General features: G+C 40.3%; 1 protein-coding gene and 1 long non-coding RNA gene across 2 annotated transcripts; one reads left to right on the top strand and one right to left on the bottom strand.

The window, feature by feature from the left end:
• Positions 1–2,512: 2,512 nt before the first annotated feature.
• LOC144517100 (uncharacterized) lies at positions 2,513–3,319 on the bottom strand. Its single transcript, XR_013501893.1, has 3 exons — positions 3,189–3,319; positions 2,959–3,020; positions 2,513–2,878 (listed from the first exon to the last, which is right to left on the bottom strand). It is a non-coding gene; the product is annotated as an uncharacterized LOC144517100 (long non-coding RNA).
• A 1,385-nt stretch (positions 3,320–4,704) lies between these two features.
• On the top strand, positions 4,705–18,546 carry LOC144517091 (NACHT, LRR and PYD domains-containing protein 12-like). The gene is given in 16 exon segments (XM_078248944.1): positions 4,705–4,814; positions 5,584–5,789; positions 6,164–7,976; positions 8,676–8,849; positions 9,342–9,515; positions 10,534–10,707; positions 11,105–11,278; positions 12,216–12,271; positions 12,457–12,512; positions 12,691–12,737; positions 13,744–13,961; positions 15,012–15,277; positions 15,659–15,775; positions 15,912–16,053; positions 16,302–16,413; positions 16,415–18,546. Coding segments are annotated over 15 exon segments (3,924 nt in total). The 5' UTR covers positions 4,705–4,814; positions 5,584–5,608; the 3' UTR covers positions 16,635–18,546.
• Positions 18,547–19,645: the final 1,099 nt, after the last annotated feature.

Genomic DNA, 19,645 nt, shown 5'->3' with positions numbered 1-19,645 from the left:
GGATTTTTCCTGCGCTCTCGGATTGTTTGTGTGACAACCCAAAGAATTTCTAATAAGGGAAGAAGTTCCACTCTCTCGTTACTTCCGGCTTCTGAACTGGTTGCAGTTCCACCAAAGTTCCATATAGGGGGCGCTCACAGGCCAGTGCAGAATGAATGGGACTCTATGGAGCTATACCCCTCAAAATCCACTTTTCTCAGGATATCATTTTTTGTCTAGTAATTTGAATATTGCATTCGAAAGGGGAGGCTAAGAAAATACACTCGGTGTTAGATTTTTTTAAAGTGGCTTTTTTGTTCTAAAAAGCCTTTTAAAATGTCAATGACGTCATACACATATATGGCCAGAGATACTGCTTTACGGCAAGCTCTGAGTCGCTTCCTTTGTTCTCTCGAAGCATCGACAACACAGCTGACAGGTTAGGCTCTGTTAATACACGTGACATTCTGGTTCTGCTTTGGATGCCGTCAAGCGGGATCTCCGATCGTAATCAGTCCTTCACTGACCAATCAGCATTCATTAGCAGAATGCTAGCGTGTTATGGGCAACAACGACTCAACCTATAAGAAATCGAAAGGACACAAGTACTCATTCATTCAACTTTTGACCTATAATCCATGTTGAACTTTCAAAAACTACAATCAAATCTGAGATTTCTCAACGACAATCAGGCGAAAGAGACAAATTTAGCCATCTAGCTCTATAGAGTCCCATTCATTTAGCACTGGACCGCGATCAGCCCCAGTGGAACTCTGGTGGAACTGCAACCAAATTCGGTACAATAGGGCTGAATAGGGAGTGGAACGGCTTTCCATAGCCGGGCTTTGGACAACCCTATCAAAATTCAGCAACCAATAGAATGCCAGCTGTAGTGCTGACCAATGAAATGATCCCTGCCCCGTTGAGGGTGCATTCGTTTTATGTTAGAACATCCGTTGCGGAGGGCTCCTCTGTAACCCAAGTTTATTTACCCCCGCCGTCCATCGCTTTATTATTAGTATATGTCAATAATGTGCACAGAATGGTCGACGCTCTTTCACCTGCACCCATCAGGAAACGGGAGAAAGCTTTGAAGTGGGACATATCAAGTTACGTACACAACTATGAGGGTGAGTAACATAAATTAAGCACATAGCATATGGCGCTAGCCATAGCTAGCCTAGCTTGATGTCCGTAAACAAATAGCTTTTCTTTGTACCGGTAGTTTAGCTAGCTAGATTGAACGACATATGACGGACAGTATGTGTGTATTTACAACTGGTATTTAATGACCCCACTTTGTATTTTTTCCTCGTTTGGTTAACCATGTTCCTGGGGATTTGGCTAATTTCACACATGCTAGCATATAGCCTAGCTTGATGTCCGTAAACAAATATTTTCTTTATAGTTTAGCTAGATTGAACAACATGACGGACAGTATGTGTGTATTTAATGACCCCACTTTGTATTTTTTCCTCGTTTGGTTAACCTTGTTCCTGGGGATTTGGCTAATTTCATGTTAGAGCCAATAGTAAAACCTAAATTGTAATATAACTGAAAGAACACCAGAAACTGGATTGTTTATGTCCGTTTTTGCATCAGTGTTGTTCATCAGAATTTAGTCTTCATTCCTTCATATAACATTAGTTTGAAAATTATGTGTCATGATCAGTCTGTATAAAACGTTGTAATGTTAAGTACAATTTTATCACTATAATAAAAACAGATCTAGAAATGATTTGCTCCTTAAATAGCAGTTTTTTTTAAAGAATACAAAGCAAACAATGCAAAACAAGCATTTTCTTTTCTTTTCTTCCAGTTGAGGATGAAGGGCTCGACCAATGCTGCATCATAGCAGCACAGTGTCTTATCACCAACCCATGAAAGCTAGAAGTCACCCTGCTGCTCCAGATCTACCTACTGTATGGCTGGCTACAGACTACAACCATCTGCAACATCATCAACAGCTGCACTTAAAGTCTCTTGGGGTCATATGGGACTCGGTTGTTCTTCATACTGCATCATACACTATATTATTTTTCTGTTTTGTTATATTAGTAGGCTACAGACAACACTAAGAATCATTACTTAATCACAGTATATATTATTCTGGTGTACACTGTTGACTTGACTCACTGCTATTGATTATACGTCACTTTAGCTTGCTACTACCTCATAACTTGACCTTAATTGCTCTTGTATAGTTAATTTATCTTCTACTAGTTGTATATACCTCCTATTTAATTCAATTATTCTTAACTTGTGTTGCAATACCTGAATTATCCCTCTTGTGAACACTAGGCTTATCTTATCTTTATTTTAGTTCATATCATAACCCTGCTCACAAACCTACCTGTACCTGGGTCATCTGTTTGCCAATATCAATGTTCCTGCTACAGTAAATCCTACAGGCAAAGTGTACTGCTTCACAGGAGTATGAACCATACGCTTTTTAGGTTTTGTGTCAAATATTGTGCAGTTTGTTATGAATTACTCATTATTTTGACAAGGTAAATTAAAGCGTCCACTCTGGTAAATTTAATTGTACTGGTTTTTTTTATAAAGATTACAGAACATGAAAAACCAATTTGCCTTGATAAGGGTTTTAATTTGTTGCAAATATGAACATGGCTTTAATAATCTTATTGCTCTGAAAAACTACAATGATTTAAGAAATATCAGTGATACTTATCAACATTTATTGAATTGATTGTATATGTGGGCAGACATTACAGGCACCTATTCATGTAAGCAGAGAACACAATAGTTTGTTCTCTCTTTTATCACTTGGATTATGCCGGTGATGGTGCAGAAACGGGTGAAGTCCTTATAGATCTCTGGCACTTTGAGGACAGACAGATCCAGCAACTCTCCACTGTTGTCTTTGTATAGTGTGCTCCTATTTAAGACAAATTCATAGACATCAACACATAATAGGTGTACATAGCTTTCTTTAACATCATTACTATCTTACCTTACCTTCTCTGCTTTGGATTTGTGGACATCACAGTAATTTTCTCTCCCGGGCCTTGTTGTGCACCCTGTGAATTTAAGCAAGATAAGAAATGATAAGTGTATGTAACATGATTTTACAATTAAATTATCAGACTTGCCAACGTTCTTGGTTTGTGCCACTGTTGCCTGCCCTCTGCACACAGGTGAGTACAGGGGGAACCAATGGGATTTTGCGTTTGGAGTAATGTACTGACTGGAACAACACAGTAGTGTAGTTGTACAACACTGGTCCATGCACACGGTGCAGCTGTGATGCAGCTCAACAGGGGTACTTATGCCCCACCTGGAAGAAGGGAAACAAAATACTTGTTTTTTTTCTGTTCAGTTTGCTTTGTATTGATTTCATTAGGGTAAAAATAAATAACTGCTATTTTAAATAGTGTTTTATTATAGGAATGAAATTGTACTTACAACTTTCTATACAAATATATATTAATGTTATTGTTAAAATAATGTTATAAGAATTTAGAACAATAGCTGAAAAACATACAACAATGATGTAAAAACTGATACAAACAATCCAGTTTCTTTTGTTTTTCAGTTATATTACAGTTTAGGTTTTAATATTGCCTCTAGCATGTCTGAAATTAGCCAAATCCCCAGGAACATGGTTAACCAAACGAGGAATACAAAGTGGGGTCATTAAATACCAGTTATAAATACACACATACTGTCCATTATATGTCGTTCAATCTAGCTAGCTAAACTACCGGTATAAAGAAAAGCTATTTGTTTACGGATATCAAGCTAGGCTAGCTATGGCTAGCGCCATATGCTATGTGCTTAATTTATGTTACTCACCCTCATAGTTGTGTACGTAACTTGATATGTCCCACTTCAAAGCTTTCTCCCGTTTCCTGATGGGTGCAGGTGAAAGAGCGTCGACCATTCTGTGCACATTATTGACATATACTAATAATAAAGCGATGGACGGCGGGGGTAAATAAACTTGGGTTACAGATCCATGGTTACAGAGGAGCCGTCCGCAACAGATGTTTAACATAAAACGAACGCACCCTCAACGGGGCAGGGATCATTTCATTGGTCAACACTACAGCTGGCATTCTATTGGTTGCTGAATTTTGATAGGGTTGTCACACAAACAATCAGAGAGCGCAGGAGAGATCTGAGAGGAGAAGATTTGCAAGCGCGCAGAATCAGCCTGAGTGCAAGGAGAAATATCTGAGTCCAAGCACAAAGTTTGAGCACAAGCACAGCAAATCCAAGCGCGAGCAGTGACTATTTGAGTGTGAGAGAAAGGTTTTGAGGGAAAAGATTACATCTGAACGTAATATTAGTGAGAAATGCTCTCAAATTGAAATAATGCGCTCTTGAATAAAGATAGGAATGTAACTCCATACACTTGCCTATAAAATCCAAATCTGTATGGCCATTATTTTCTTCCATACTTGCATGATGTTTTTAAAACAGAAAAAAAAAAAACTTTCACAACTGCAGCACTCAGAGCAGAACATGTCCCTGCAAGATCGTCTGTTTCAGAGTTTCAGAGCTGCAAGACAACGCAATTTTTTTAACCTACTTGTGTGAACATTATAGTTAAATGTTCATTTTACCTACATTTGTTCAGCTTTGTTTTCCTTGTTTTTAGCTGTGTCTGTTTTCTGTCGTCCTGTAAAGTATTCTTGAAACTGTTTAACTTTGAGAGCAAAGTTCCTCTCAGTATTCCCACACCTGGCCAATAGAGCTGATTATGATCCGAAGGGAGGAGGAGCAAACTAGTGAAAATATGAAGTCAGACTGCCAGACTCCATTTTACACTCGACAGAACAGTGGAAGGAAAACAGACTGGCTGAGGCAAGGTGAGTGTTACTTGCAAATAAAGATTACTCTCATTTTTTATTAAGCTGCTGTTCCCCCCCCCGATTCATTGTTTAGTCTGTTGTACTGTATCTCAAAAAAATACTTTCTCAATTAAAAAAATCCGCGGCCTAGAGTCCAAGGCGACGTCTTCTTCCTTTTTTCATTTCCTGGTTGTTGAGCCATCACAGCTATAGCTACTTAACATGTGTCACGCCTAAGTGGAGAGTTGGAGTTAACAGGCAAGCGTTTGCTTTAGCAAAGCTCTTCAAACTCATAGAAATAGAAGGTTATAGTCCAGCTTAAGCACTGTTGAAATATCAGCTGAACATAATGTACTGTCAAATCACAGTTTAAACCTCTTCAATCTAACCACTGATTAGACGGCAGAGGGCCCAAAGAAAACGGACTAACGCAATATTTAGTGCACCATTGTGATGGATCAATAATGGTCGAGGGTCACTTAGCATTTCTGGACTGGAAAACAAATTTAAAATCCAAGGTCCATCAGTATTCTCCCCTGTCATGCAACACTGTAGGTACATGGAAGTTTGAGTCATTCACAATAAATAATTCATGATGTGTCTGATTTATAGTATTTAAATCTCTGTTCAAATAGTTATTATTGAAGGAAAGAAGAAGCTATGTAACCGCTGATTTCAAACTGTAGTTTATATGTAGGGGAAAGAGCTGCAGGCAACTTTTGAGCTGTGGGTTGGTCACCTCTAATATGTTATAAAGATGTTCTAAATAATGGGTTTGTTTCCATAGAGAGAATAAGAGGACTCATAGTTCTATGGAGGAGCTGCTGTCCTGCTGTGCTCTGTGTCAGGATGTCCTGAAGGATCCAGTCTCTACCAGCTGTCGACACTGGTTCTGCAGACAGTGCATCACATACTGGGACCAGTCTGCTTCATCAGGAGACTCCACCTGTCCCCAGTGTGGAAAAAGATCCCAAACAAACGGCACTGTACAAAGTAAGACTGTACTTCTGTCTGCTGATGGCATTATGTCTGAAAACAGGATTCTCCTTGTGTTTTTCAGCACAGTCAATAAAGGGGAATTTCTGTATTTTATTACCTTAACCCTATTTTCCTATGCATTTGTGTCTTACGTTCTCGCTCAATACTGGACCAATTTCAAAGGTTTTTGTTCCCATTAGTCACTTAGACACAAATGCATGGGGAAATTGGGAAATCCAGGTTGAAAAAACTACCTAGTTTTCCTTTTCAAGATTTTTATAAACATCATGAAATAAAAAGAGGCTTTATTGTTTTGTTTGTAATGTTGGTCATAAAAATAATCACCAGATTCTCTAAATGTTCTTCTTTGGTGAAACATTTTGTTTCAGCAGATGGCGGTCTGCAGGAGGTTTTAGACGAACATGAGATCAGTCTGAAGAGGAGATGTAAATGTGTAACTGAAGGAACTGATAAAACGAGAAGTGAAACCCTCCTTAACAGGATCTACACTACGCTCTACATCACAGAGGGAGATAGTGACGAGGTTAATACCCAACATGATGTAAGGCAGCTTGAGACAGCTTCCAAGATGAAGACCATCCAAGACACTCCAGTCATGTTCCGCGACGTATTTAATTCCGAACTTGACGTAACGCCAAGGATCAGAGTCGTCCTAACGAACGGCATCTCTGGTGTTGGAAAGTCCTTCGCAGTGCAGAAGTTCACTCTGGATTGGGCAGAGGGCTTGGAAAACCAAAATATCAGTCTAATGATTCCGCTTCCATTCAGGGAGCTGAACTTGATCAAAGATGAGCAGTACAGTCTTCTCACGCTGATCCAGCTTTTCCATCCCACATTACAACAGATTGAACCAGACAAGCTTAGCGCCTGTCAAGTTATGTTCATCTTTGACGGCCTGGATGAAAGCAAAATCTTACTGGATTTCAAGAACAATGAGGTTGTTTCTGATGTCACACAGATGTCATCACTGAACGTGCTGTTGACTAACATCATCCAGGGAAATCTGCTTCCCACGGCTCTCATCTGGATAACTTCCCGACCTGAAACAGCAGGTCAGATCCCTCCTGCATTTATTGACAGGGTAACAGAAGTACGAGGCTTCGTTGATGCCAAGAAGGATGAGTACTTCACGAGGAAAGTCACTGATGAAGAGATGGCCAGTAGAGTCATCTCACATGTCAAGGCGTCCAGTAAACTCAACATAATGTGTCTGGTCCCAGTCTTCTGCTGGATCACTGCTACAGTTCTGGAAGAAATGTTCACTAAAGACCTGAAAGAAGTGCCGCCCACGACCATGACTGACATGTACTCACACTTCTTGCTGGTTCAGACAAAGCGGAAGAATGATGAAGAACAGGAGACGAGCCCACACAAGCTGACGGAGGCGGACTGGGAAGTTATTTTGAAGCTGGGGAGGCTGGCGTTGGAACAGCTGGAGAAAAGAAACACCCTGTTCTGCCAAGAAGAACTGGAACGGTGTGGTCTTGATTTGACAGAGGCCTCTGTGTACTCAATAGTTTGTACAACATTTCTCAAAAAAGAGCGTGTGGTCTTCCACAAAACCGCCTACTGCTTCGTTCATCTGAGTGTTCAGGAGTTTCTGGCCGCACTCTACGTGTTTCACTGTTATACCAACAGGAACACGGAGGTACTGAAGGACTTCCTGGGAAAACACTGGGACAATGAAAACGGTGATGGCAATGATCACGATTACCCATCCCTGAATGACTTCCTGATAAGAGCAATGAAAAAATGCCTTGAAGTTGAAAATGGCCACATGGAAATGTTTGCCCGCTTTCTCCATGGCCTCTGTCTGGAGTCCAACCGGAGATCCTTAGGAGGCCTGCTGGGTCAGACAGAAAGCAGTCCAGAAACCATCCAGAAAGCCATCAAAAACTTAAAGGAGATGAAAAGTGATGAGATGCCTCCTAACAAAAACATCAACATCTTCCAATGTCTGATGGAGATGAACGACCACTCGGTGCATCAAGAGATCCTAGAGTTCCTGAAGTCAAAGCGCAGATCACAGAAGAAACTCACTGAGATCCACTGCACATCTCTGGTCTACATGCTGCAGCTGTCGGAGGAGGTTCTGGATGAGTTGGACCTGCACCAGTACACCACAACACTTTGGGGACGAGAGAGAATGATTCCAGCTGTGACGAACTGCAGAAAGGCTGTGTAAGTCCATATGTAATTCATTTTTAGATTAGTAGTTAACTTCTTCCAGTAAAAACTTAAAAATTCTTATTATACTTTAAATTGTCTTTCTCGTTGTTTTTCAAAATCTGTCAGTTCTATTTAGTCATAGATGTTCTTGAGCTGTTTGAAATGCAACATTTTACAGTTATCAGTAAGTGCAGTAAAGTTGTCATTAGCATATTGTAATTACATGAGTACTTTCAGCACGATTTCTTTTATAATCAGACATACAATAGTCCCTGGTTATTATTTTTACCACAATGCTTAAGGGCAAGACTCCCTGGATGAAGAAGATCTCAATGGGAACTTCCTGGTTAAACAAAGCACACATAGAAATACAGAGTTTTTAAAAGATTCTGATGATATCATGTTGAAATAAATAAAACTTTATTGGAGCAGGTAGCCGACAAAGAGAGATTCTCTTTTCAACTGTAACTGTTCACTGAGCTGTAAACATGTTTTTCTAATCAACATGACCTCATGATAACTTTGTGGAGAGAGACATGGGACAAGTCTGCAGGTATGAAAAAGACATAATTATTGTTTCATGTGAAACATAAATATAAGCTCAGCTGAACCACTGACATGGAGAGCCAATGTTAACCAAAACCGGATATGTCGAACTGTTTTGTCATCCAGTGCGTGAATTAAAGTGTTCTCTTTTATGTGTCATAACAGACTTTCTGGCTGTGGAATCACAGATATGAACTGTGAAGTTGTGGCCTCTGCTCTGAAGTCCAACCCCTCCCATTTGAGGGAGCTGGACCTGACTGACAACACCCTGAAGGAATCGGTAGTAATGCTTCTGTCTGCTGGACTGGAGAGTCCCAACTGTAAACTGGAGACACTAAGGTCAGTTTCAAATCCTTGACTTAGTTTCACGTACTTGGTTCGTACATTTTCTGCGTTTGCCTGAGCACAAATAAATATAATTTCCTGCAACATGTTCTGTCTTTCGGGATGGGTAAACAGTTAGTAAAGTAATGAAAAGTTGAGAAAGGAAATTATTTGACAGTTTTTTTAGCGTTGACATACTCACATTGTGGTCCCATCAGTCAGTGAACATGATATCAGTACTGATGAGGCTGACAGTAATAAATAACGTTGTTTGAGATCTGATGATAGCAGATAAAACAGGCTGCCAACAGTTTGAGCTTGGATCATTAATTGATTTGTATCTACACCATTGCTGACATTATGATAGTCCACAATAACAGAATGCCAAAGTTACTTTTTAGGATAAAGGCATATTGATTAGGGCATAGTAATGTTGAGCTACACACTACACTGAAGAGATGTGATCGGACAATAAATGCAATTCTATCTACATCATTCTTTATCCAGAATGATGGGCTGCAGTTTGTCAGAGATCAGCTGTGCTTCTCTGGCTATAGCTCTGAAGACCAACCCCTCCAGTTTGAGAGAGCTGGAGCTGAGTAACAACAAGCTGCAGGATTCTGGAGTGAAGCTGCTGTGTGGTTTTCTAGAGAGTATACACTGTAGACTGGAGATTCTGAGGTCAGACATAATTTTTTACTTCTGTGCTGAGATTATATTTTGTGAAAGTTGTGGTGCACTACTCTATCAACGATGTTTCACTTCCGGGATTGCGCCGGTGCCGCCGGAAATTCCGCCAGATGTCCCCCATTTCGGCCGGATGTCCGTCGCCTTCCCCTTTCTTTGTGTTGGCATTTCAAACTCTGGTTGATTTATGAGGACTATGGTTAACTGCTCCTCAGAATCTCTGCAGGGTAAATTAGGAGTGGGGGGGGGGGAAAATCAATGCAGCATAGTATCATGATATTTTCCATGGCAATACTGTATCGATACACGGACGCCAAGTATGGATCTTTTTAATATATACATTGCACATGAGAATTTAACCTTTTGGTACTAGAATAATACACTCAATTGCTTTTTCAGTCCACTAGATGGAAAATTGAAGTGAGATGGAACAAACCAGAGACCTTTCTTTTTTTAGACCAAACAGATGTCAACCAAGTTGTGCTTTGTGGACATCATTAGAAGTTGGAAAAAAGGTAATGAATTGCAATATATCACTATGTTTAAAAACGCAGTAATATCGTATCGTGACGCAAGTCTCGTGATAATATCATATCGTGATTCCCACCTCTAGGGTAAATCGAGACAGCTAGCTAGACTATAACTGTGTGTTCGTACTGTAGCGTCCAGGCTCTGTACAAATAATGAGGTACTACAGAGCTCTGGAAGCCCACAGACTGCTACAATCATTTGTTCCTCCATTTCTGATTACACAACATCAGGACATCAGAAGAATCTAAACACTGATAGGCTTTTGCAACACAGTGTTTGTATTAATATTACTGAGACCTCTCTTTTTGTATTTTACAGTTTTTAACCTGCATCCTGTTGGGTTCAGGTGTTTGGATTTTCCCTTTTTTTTTAAACTTCTACCTTCGAAACCTTCTTCTGCTTTGAACTGATAATCAAACATTGTAAGATTTTTAAGCAGGAAAATTGTCTCCTAAAGTTACATAATTTATTCTTTATTTAGATTGAGGAGGTGCAATTTGTCAAAGATCAGCTGTGGTTCTCTGGCCTCGGCTCTGAAGTTCAATGCCTCCCATCTGAGAGAGCTGGACCTGGAGAACAACAAGCTGGAGGACTCAGGAGTGAAGCTGCTGTGTGATTTTCTGAAGAATCAACACTGTAGACTGGACACTCTGAGGTCAGTTCACTGGCTCTCTTGTTAGTAAACTAGAAAATGTCCACTCTGGTAGTTGTAGTAAATTAATGTTTCTACTTTTTGGTAAAGGGTCACATCTGCATACAGACGATCATCTGAACTGTTTGTTTTAATGTGATGAAGTTAACTTTCTGAAGTAGAAATATTTCTTTGGTTTCCATTCATTTCAATGTGTTTTCTTAAATAATAAAATAGAAGTCTGATGTAATGATGATCCACAATGACAAAGTCCCTCTACTCATTTTATGGACAAGTTAATTGATAAATTAACTAAGGACATAGTTATGTCAAGCTACACATTTAAAACCTGAACACATCTGATTGAATGAATAATAAATCAATTTCATTGATTTTATTTTTTTTATTTTTTATTATTCAGATTGTGGCACTGCAGTTTGTCAGAGATCAGCTGTGCTTCTTTGGCCTCAGCTCTGAGGTCCAACCCCTCCAGTCTGAGAGAGCTGGAGCTGAGTCTCAACAGGCTGCAGGATTCTGGGTTGAAGCTGCTGTCTGCTCTTGTGGAGAGTCCACACTGTAGACTGGAGACTCTGAGGTCAGTGAGGGGGCCAACTCAGTCCATGCTGGTTCAGCAGTATTTTAATAAACCCATGGAGATTAAGGCCAGCTGTACACTGTCTGCATGGCGTGAGTGTGGCATTTCTGTTGCGTGTCAGTTGCGTGGCGTTTTCTGTCTTTGCACACCAGAAACGTGTCTGACGCGGCGCTGCTGCTAGCCTTGTCTGTACACATGTATGTTTCCCATTGATAAAATGAAATACCATGTGTTTTTATATATATATATATATATATACATATACACATACACACACAGATTTGATTACAGCAAAGACAACGTCAGCAGTAGGCTATTGACAGCAAAATGGGCTACAGAATATTTCGTTCTGTATTGACAAGTGCAATAGGCTATTTGAAAATCGATAATTATTTATAATCTTTTTAAATTACATTTATGTCAAAACCTAGAGACTTTCAAACATAAAAAGCTCAAGCCTCGCCTGAGACGTGCGTGTCACGCAGGCAGTGTGCAAGCACTAACCTGTTAACATGGATAATAAAAATGGACACGCCACGCAGCCAGTGTGCAGCCGGCCTAATGTGTCTCTAACAGTAGGGTATCCCTTCATCTTATGTTTCGTTTCTTCCACAAACCATAAAATGCAAACTGACAATGCAAAGCCAAGCAACATTTTACAATCGGTTGACACTTTTGAACCGATGTGGGATTTTACAGGAGAGTGAATTTGCCTATGATGTTTTTGGATCTAGACTGACTAGTTATTTCCTCTAATGCAGGCTCAGAACATCGGCTGCAGTCAGTTGTAGTTTTTGCAGAGAAGATGTGATGCGATACAAAGCATTAGATCAGTTTGCTCATGTCAGGATTCTGAAGCTTGTTTGTTCTTTACTCAAAGAACAAACAATTATTTTAAACTTGAGCTATAACTTTGGGATTGTGTTTATCTCTACAGGATCAATGGCAAGATTATTAAACATGTGGCAAGTTCAGCTGAGAAACACAAAAACAGTGGGTATTGAATTCATCAAACTATTTTACTTTAAAATGTGTCAATGTCCTCATTGTATAAAAAAAAAATTTGTCAATTCCATTTTTGTTCGAGCTGAAAATATTTAAGAATTTTCCCTGCTAATGTTTCTGACCCTGATTCATGTTTTCATTGTTGTTCTTTCTCCTTCACTTCTCTCCATCAGATGACTCCGGTGTCAAACTGGATGTGAAAACAATGCTGCCCGAGGATTACAGAAAGGTGAGAGAGGAGCAGTTGTATGTGTGAAGTATATTTATTGAGATTTCACCACTGAACAAAATGTAATGAATTTGTACCAAGTGAGCAGAGGGCGAGTAGTTGTGGTTTGTTTTCATTTAATTAAAATTTAACTTGACTTCTATTAAAATAACTCACTTTGTGCTTTTCTTAATTCCAGACTCCATTATCCTTCTCACCTGAACACACAACTGAAGGTTCATACAGGTAATCCTATAATATGACAAAACACTATTCCAACATCTTTCATGGTTCGTCAAGGGTCTGTAGTCTGTGGCGAGCTAGTAAGCTGAACACTGTAGGTTGAATAATCATAACGCACCCAGCGGTCACAGCAGTATGGACCTGGACCTCATTGATAAAACTGTGTAAAGTCCATATAAAACAAGAAATCTGATTCATTAAACTGTGCACGCTCCATGCACACTAATTTCTCTTATTTCCCTTCAACTCATTGAAGAGCCTCATTCTGCCCGCGTCAGTTAACCATCAATGGTCAATGACCATTCATACATATTGTTCTTCTTCAAACTAAACAAATAGTGAGAGGCTGGTGGCTGCAGCAGCTGTTAATGCAGGCAGTTCAACAAACTGAACAAACAGGTCAGACATGGAGGTAGATGCTTTAATGGCTTTGCAGCCAGCTCAACACCAGAGAATGAACTGGTGGAGGCATGCAGACACCATAGCTGCATTTATATAATCTTATATATTTTGCCTCTCATTCATTCACACACTAATGGCAGCGAGCTACCACGCAAGGTGCTGGCCAACCCTTCAGGAGAGGTGAGGAGGTGGGTGGCGAAGGCCAGGCAGAGCAGATAAGGGGAGTGGCAACAGGTGTGAAGATGGGTGGGGCAGTGAGGTGATGGGGGGGGGGGGGAAGGAGGGAGTGTCCGAGGGCATCTGGTGGATGGATGGAATATGGCAATGAAGGGATCTTGGGGATTTGGGTCCTTCTCATTTCCCTTATATTGCATCCCCCGGCTCATCCACTTGCCTCCCTTCCTCACGTCTTAGTCCGCCCCACCGAGGAAGCACGGGGGAAATCGTGGGAGCAGAGAGGAAATGTGTTTTTAGAGGGATGAGACATCCTTTTCTCTGAAGCGTCACATGAATTTGTCAACTGTATGGGCGGAGTTAGCAACGGCTTTCAGCTGCACGGCTTCGATATATGCTTGTTACATTAATTAGTCCCTTCGGTGTCCTACAGGTTCAGGTGTCCTGGTCCAGGTGTGTTCCAGTGTAGTTTGACTGGACTGGTGTTTGTTATGGCTCAGGAGGCGGAGCTGCTGTACAGGACTGTCCAATGGGATCAGAGCCTCCTCCAACCAGCTGGCAAGAAGGCTGCAGGGCCGCTGTTCAACATCAAGTGTTCTGAGGACGCTGCTGTCCTTCAGCTCCGCCTCCCACACTGTGAAACAAAGGATGGTAAAGACATGGCTGTACACAATGTCAAAATATAAATTAGTAACATTTGCAAAGATTAATATGAATGTGTAGCATTGAAAAATATACATAGCTTCTTCTTTCCTTCAATAACACCTCTTTGAACAGAGATAAATACATAATTCAGACAAAACATGTATTATTTACATTTTCAAACTTCCATTTAGTTGATGTCCCCACAGTGTTGCATGATGGGGAAAATACTGTTGGACCTTGGGTTTTGAATGAATTTTCCGGTCCAGAAAGGTTAAGTGACCCTCTATCATTATTGAAACACAGCTGTGCTCTAAATATTAAGTTGAGTCGGTTTTTCTTTGGGCCCTCTGCAGTCTACTCGGAGGTTAGATTGAAGAGGTTTAAACTGATTTTTCAGTCCACAGTATGACACAGCTGATATCCCAATAGTGCAAATCCTAGACTAACCTTCTATTTCTATTGTAGTTTGAAGAAGAGCTTACACACAACATATTGCCTGTTAATTCCAGCTTGTTAGAAGCTGTGTTATTGTGTGCACACAGAAACAGGAACCTGTTTACACACATTTTGATGGTAAGCTTCCAGTTTCTTTAACCAATGGCTTACAGTTTTCATTCAACTGTTGCTCAGAGGTATCTTTGTCTTTTTGCCCTTTCAGTTCCCAGTCTGGTTGAACTATTGTACATCGCTTGGTTCTCCATGTACAAAACAAACTCTTCACTCAATAACATCCATTTGTAAAGAGGACTCTCTCCAACCTAAAAGCACTAAAGACAATTCAGACATATAGAGTAGTGCTCTCAGACATCTGACTGTAATCAAGCTCTCGTGGCAGGAGAATACAAACGGTATTGTATATAAAATTATAATGAAGCTTATCACTAAATGCACACATCCAGACCCACCACATGTGGGACAGAAAAGTAATAACGCATTCAAAAATAATAGGTAAAGGATGGAGGCAAACTGGTACGTCATTGGGAGGCTCCAGAGTTAATAAGTGGTAAGAAATGCTACTGTTGTATGTAAAGGTTTAACAGCTCTTTGCTTTCACAGCGCTGCTCGTTGATGGCCTGTTGTCTGTCGTCAACATCACCGATGACGGAATGAGCATCTTGAAGCCGCTGAAGATTACAGTAACTCATGCTGTCGTAAAGGTCCCTCACCTCGCTGCCTTTGGCCTGGTCTGGGATTTCGTTAAAAGGTTTCTGAACATGACCCTGCCAATAGAGGGCCAAGTTCTGCTGTTCCTCCGACCCCTGTACGCAGGGCATCAAGTACTCGATGTGTTGCTGCTGCCTGACAACGTCCTTCTAGATGAGGTAACGCTATCTGTCATATGTGCTCACCATCAGCCTAAACTCTTGTTTTAAGCCACAGCGTTTTCCACAGAGATGATTCACACTTTGCTTCTGGTGTTGTGGTTAAAAAATCAAACTCAATCTGAACTGTAGATCTTTGGATTGCTCTTTAGTTTGTAGGCTTTTTTCTGGATTCTCTCTCAGCCTGTTTTTCTGTCTGTCAGTGTGATATTTCCTATTTTATGTTTTAATTAACTTTAAAGTATGTCCTCATGTTTTTCATTGACTGTAATTCTCAATCTGCGAAGCACATTGGTCAACATTTGTTGTTTTTAAATGGTCTATAAATAAAATTGTCTTGACTATCTGAGCATAAACTAATAAAAAATGTCTTTACTAAAGGTTGAAAAGAAACGACGAGGTGCGGAGTACGTCACAGCCTTTTCCAAATGTTACCTCGGCTTTGGTCAGAGTTACAGTGTCCACTGTGAACCTGACAGCTTCACAATACAGCCTGATGTGAGTCAAGTCACTTTTAATTCTTATAATCATCAATAATACAATGTTTGGCTGCATGTAGATTCACAATCGGGGAATTACCAGATAAACATTTTTACAACTGGTTTGAAAATGACGCATTGCTACTGGTTTTCAGTCTGCACCCTTTCACTCGAAGTATGGCCCAAATTTGCATCCGACATTTGAAGTTTTCCTGACTACGAACACGGAGAAAGTGACTTTGATGGTTCAGGACCAGGAGAGGAAAGTAATCTGGAAACGTCAGGTGTTACTGAAAGGTAAAGACGTCACCCACCTGCAGCAGCACTCCACCTGATGTCAAGAGTTCAGCCATAAACCGGAAGAGAATAGATATGTAGCTCTTCTGCACATTCAGGGACTTACAGAGCAGATATGTTGCTGTAGCAGATACAAACATGACATGATTTAATTTCAGTTTATTTTACAATTTCGTAATTTCTAAGAGAGCTCTGTGTAAAAGTGATTGTTCGTTGTATGACAAGTATTTTCCGTGGTTATCGTCAAGGTCCAAGAGGGGAAACTCCACAGAGAAATATCCCAGCATTGGACAGCGTCCCAGCAGGGCACGGCGTCCCAGGTGACAAGAAGCTGCACACCAGTCAAATAGAGTTTCTTGACCGTATCTGAACCTGTTCTGGACCAGCTTCTAGATAAACTTCTTGAGCTTCACGTGATGAATGACGCTGAAATGCAGTCAGCCAGAACAAAAGCCAAAGCAGAAAAAGCGGTAGAAGTGATCGACACGGTGCAAAGAAAGGGAGCTGAAGCCTGCTCCGTTCTGATCGCTGCTCTCCGTGAGGTGGATCCAGGCCTTTCCACAGTGCTGAACGTAAGCTGAAGCAAAAGCAAGAAACTGGAGTGTGATGATGAATCTCTATAATGGCTGTCTGTTTGGCCGGGAAAGCCTCGTTTTTAATGTAATTTTATCCACAACCACCCCCGGAAAGGATCTTGTGACTCCCTTGGGGGTCGGGATCCCCAGGTTGAGAACCACTGGTCTAGACTACTGTAACTCACTCCTCTCACGCTTAATCAAACACAACCTTTCTAGACTTCAGTTAATTCAAAATGCTGGTGCCAGACTCCTTACTAACTCTAACAAAAGACTACATACACTTCCAATTTTAGGCTACCTTTTGCGTTTTCAAATCGATTTTAAAGATTTTAATTATCCCTTCTTTTAAAGGTATATGTAATGGAGTTTCCTAAAAAAACAATGTAGACTAATACAAAAACACTCAATCATTACTTATGACCCACTAGAAGTGTGTGGTGGTGTCTGTATCTGCATCTCTGCCTGGATTTTCTCTTTTCTTTTTATTTTAGGGATTGCGGGACAAGAGCCTTTGGGCCTCACGTGGGTGTGTAACCCCCAGCCAATAACGGCGTGCAGGGTGTGCAGCCTATTCTCATTCACAACTGCCGCTTTGCCCCTCAGGTCTCATATCGACGCACAAGTTTAACTGACACAGACACACAGAAACAGACAGGATGAAGCTCTCCATTCACTACACTAATCATACAATGCTGAACCTTCCCACTGAGGTGTGGGTGTGTTTATTTGTGTTTTTAGAACGCAAGTGCTGCGAGACAATCAGAAAATAACGTTTTATTCTTTTGATTCACTGCTTTGTACGGCGCTACCACCGCCACTGCTGCGCGCTCTCTCTGGCTGTTGAGCCAGGGAGGAGGGGCCAACTTTGAACCATGCGTCTTTACAAACTTGTTACTCACTACATATTATACCTTTTAAGGCCCGGATGGAACTAAACCCTGAGTATATCAGTAATTGTTAAATTCCATATGAGCCTAGTGTTTCCTGAGATCCTCCGATGCGTCCCATTTTACAGATTCCGAGATCTAGATAGAAAACTAATTATCAATTCCATTGTTTTAATTAGGGCTGTCAAAATAACGTGTTAATTTCGATTAATTAATCTGAGAAAAAATAACGCGTTAAAAAAAATTAACGCAGATTAATCCATTCCATATTGACGTTTGCATATCGACGAAAATCTGGTGCCACTGATATGTCTGCGCTTCTCTCTGCTGCTCTGAAACAGACGTTACAGGAAACACAAACGCCGCTGCACGTGACGCTAGTTAACACAATACTCAACAGCAGCTAACGTTAGCCTACCGCTAGCTAGTAGCTGGATTAAACACGGTTAAAATGCTGACAGCTAACGCTAAACGGTGTAAAGTGTGACTGTGTTTTACTGTAGAGGATTCAACACCGGGATGTAACAATCTGTAGCTGCCGTCGGAGAAACAACACAACTGGTAAACTACAGCCTCGTGGTGCATTTTATCCAAGTTATTGTAAATGTCCTTTTCCTATCTGGTTGTTGATTTTGTCGTTCAACAGCAATTTACTAGTGAAATAAGTTATTGTTATACATTATTATTAAATAATTTAATTTTGACCATATGGCCTTAGCAATAAACAAGCCGTTCTTTAATGTCACCAACTGTTGTTTAGTACCCTTTTTTTTTTTTTTACTTAAAGTATCGGTTCAGGCACTGTTAATTATGTATGCGATTCATTTCGATTATCTAATCACAGAGTATGTAATTAGATTAAATATTTTAATCGATTGACAGCCCTAGTTTTAATGTCTTGTATACTTTAAGTTTATCCTTTTTATTTTGTTCTTTTTATTAGTTTTTTAATTGGGTTCTGTCTATTTTGCTGTTAACAACTTTGTTCTGAAAAGTTGTATATAAATAAAGTTTTATTATTAACAGAACTGTTTGTGTTGCGAGGATGAATCAGCTGTCTACACGTCTTTTCTCTACTACATTTCTAATAAACATTTTTCTAAAAATCTCTGCAAAAATATTTTGGATTTCAGTTTTCCTATTTCACAACTGCAGCACTCAGAGCAAACAATAGGTCAAGAGCAAATGGATTCCGACTGTTTCAGAGTAAACTTAGCTCTGTAAGATCAGTCTGCAATATGAGCGCAAATGTACATCCACGAATAAAGAATTCAACATTTCTGAACTCCCCCCCCAACAGCGTATGCGCACCAGCTTAATACACCAGTGACCCATTTGAAAGTCTGAAAATGTGTTGGAGAAACACTGTAAAAAGAGTGCTGCAGTTGTGAAGAAGGAAAACTCAAATGCTAAATGTTTTTCAGCCTATCAAAACATTATGCAAGCCTTCAGTTTCAATCTTACAAAACCATTATAAGATTTCAAGCTACAAAGTTTTTTTTTTTTCAGTTTTGAATGATGACATTATATTCATCCCATATGGAAGAACTCGCCTAGCCTTTACAGAGCCCTAACCTTACCTCCATTCAACACTTTGGGATGAATAAGGAAGCAGGCTGTGAGCCAGGCCTCATCGCCCAACATCAGTGGCTGACCTCAAGGGGAGCAAATTCCTGCAAAACCCTTCACAAAAGTGTAGATTATAGCAACATGTTAATGCCCATGGTTTAAGAGTGAGATGTTCAACAATCACATATAGTTGTAATGTTCAGGTGTCCCCATAACTTTGACTAGTGTATTTCAAAGTTTAAATCAACAGAAAACGGAGACTGTTTTCTACCTTGTGGATGAGTCTCGATTTTCTCAACATCACACAAATGGCTTGAGCTAAAAGTGTCTACCCAGTTAATCCACTACAAACCGTGGGCGGTGCAATACTATGCAGATTAACTCGTTGCAACAGCCCCACCCTTGCCAGCTGCAGCAGATAAAACCTCCCTTTATTAACTTTCAGTAGACTTCTTCACTTCTCCATTCTTCACATAGATGAGTAATATTAAACCACTGTGAAACAACAGTGCCATTCTTTGTGAGGCGTGACTGTCAGCCTGCACACATTGTAACTCT

This window comes from Sander vitreus, chromosome 4, assembly GCF_031162955.1.
Source record: "Sander vitreus isolate 19-12246 chromosome 4, sanVit1, whole genome shotgun sequence".
NCBI lineage: Eukaryota > Metazoa > Chordata > Actinopteri > Perciformes > Percidae > Sander > Sander vitreus.
This window is presented reverse-complemented; position numbering and strand designations above follow the sequence as displayed.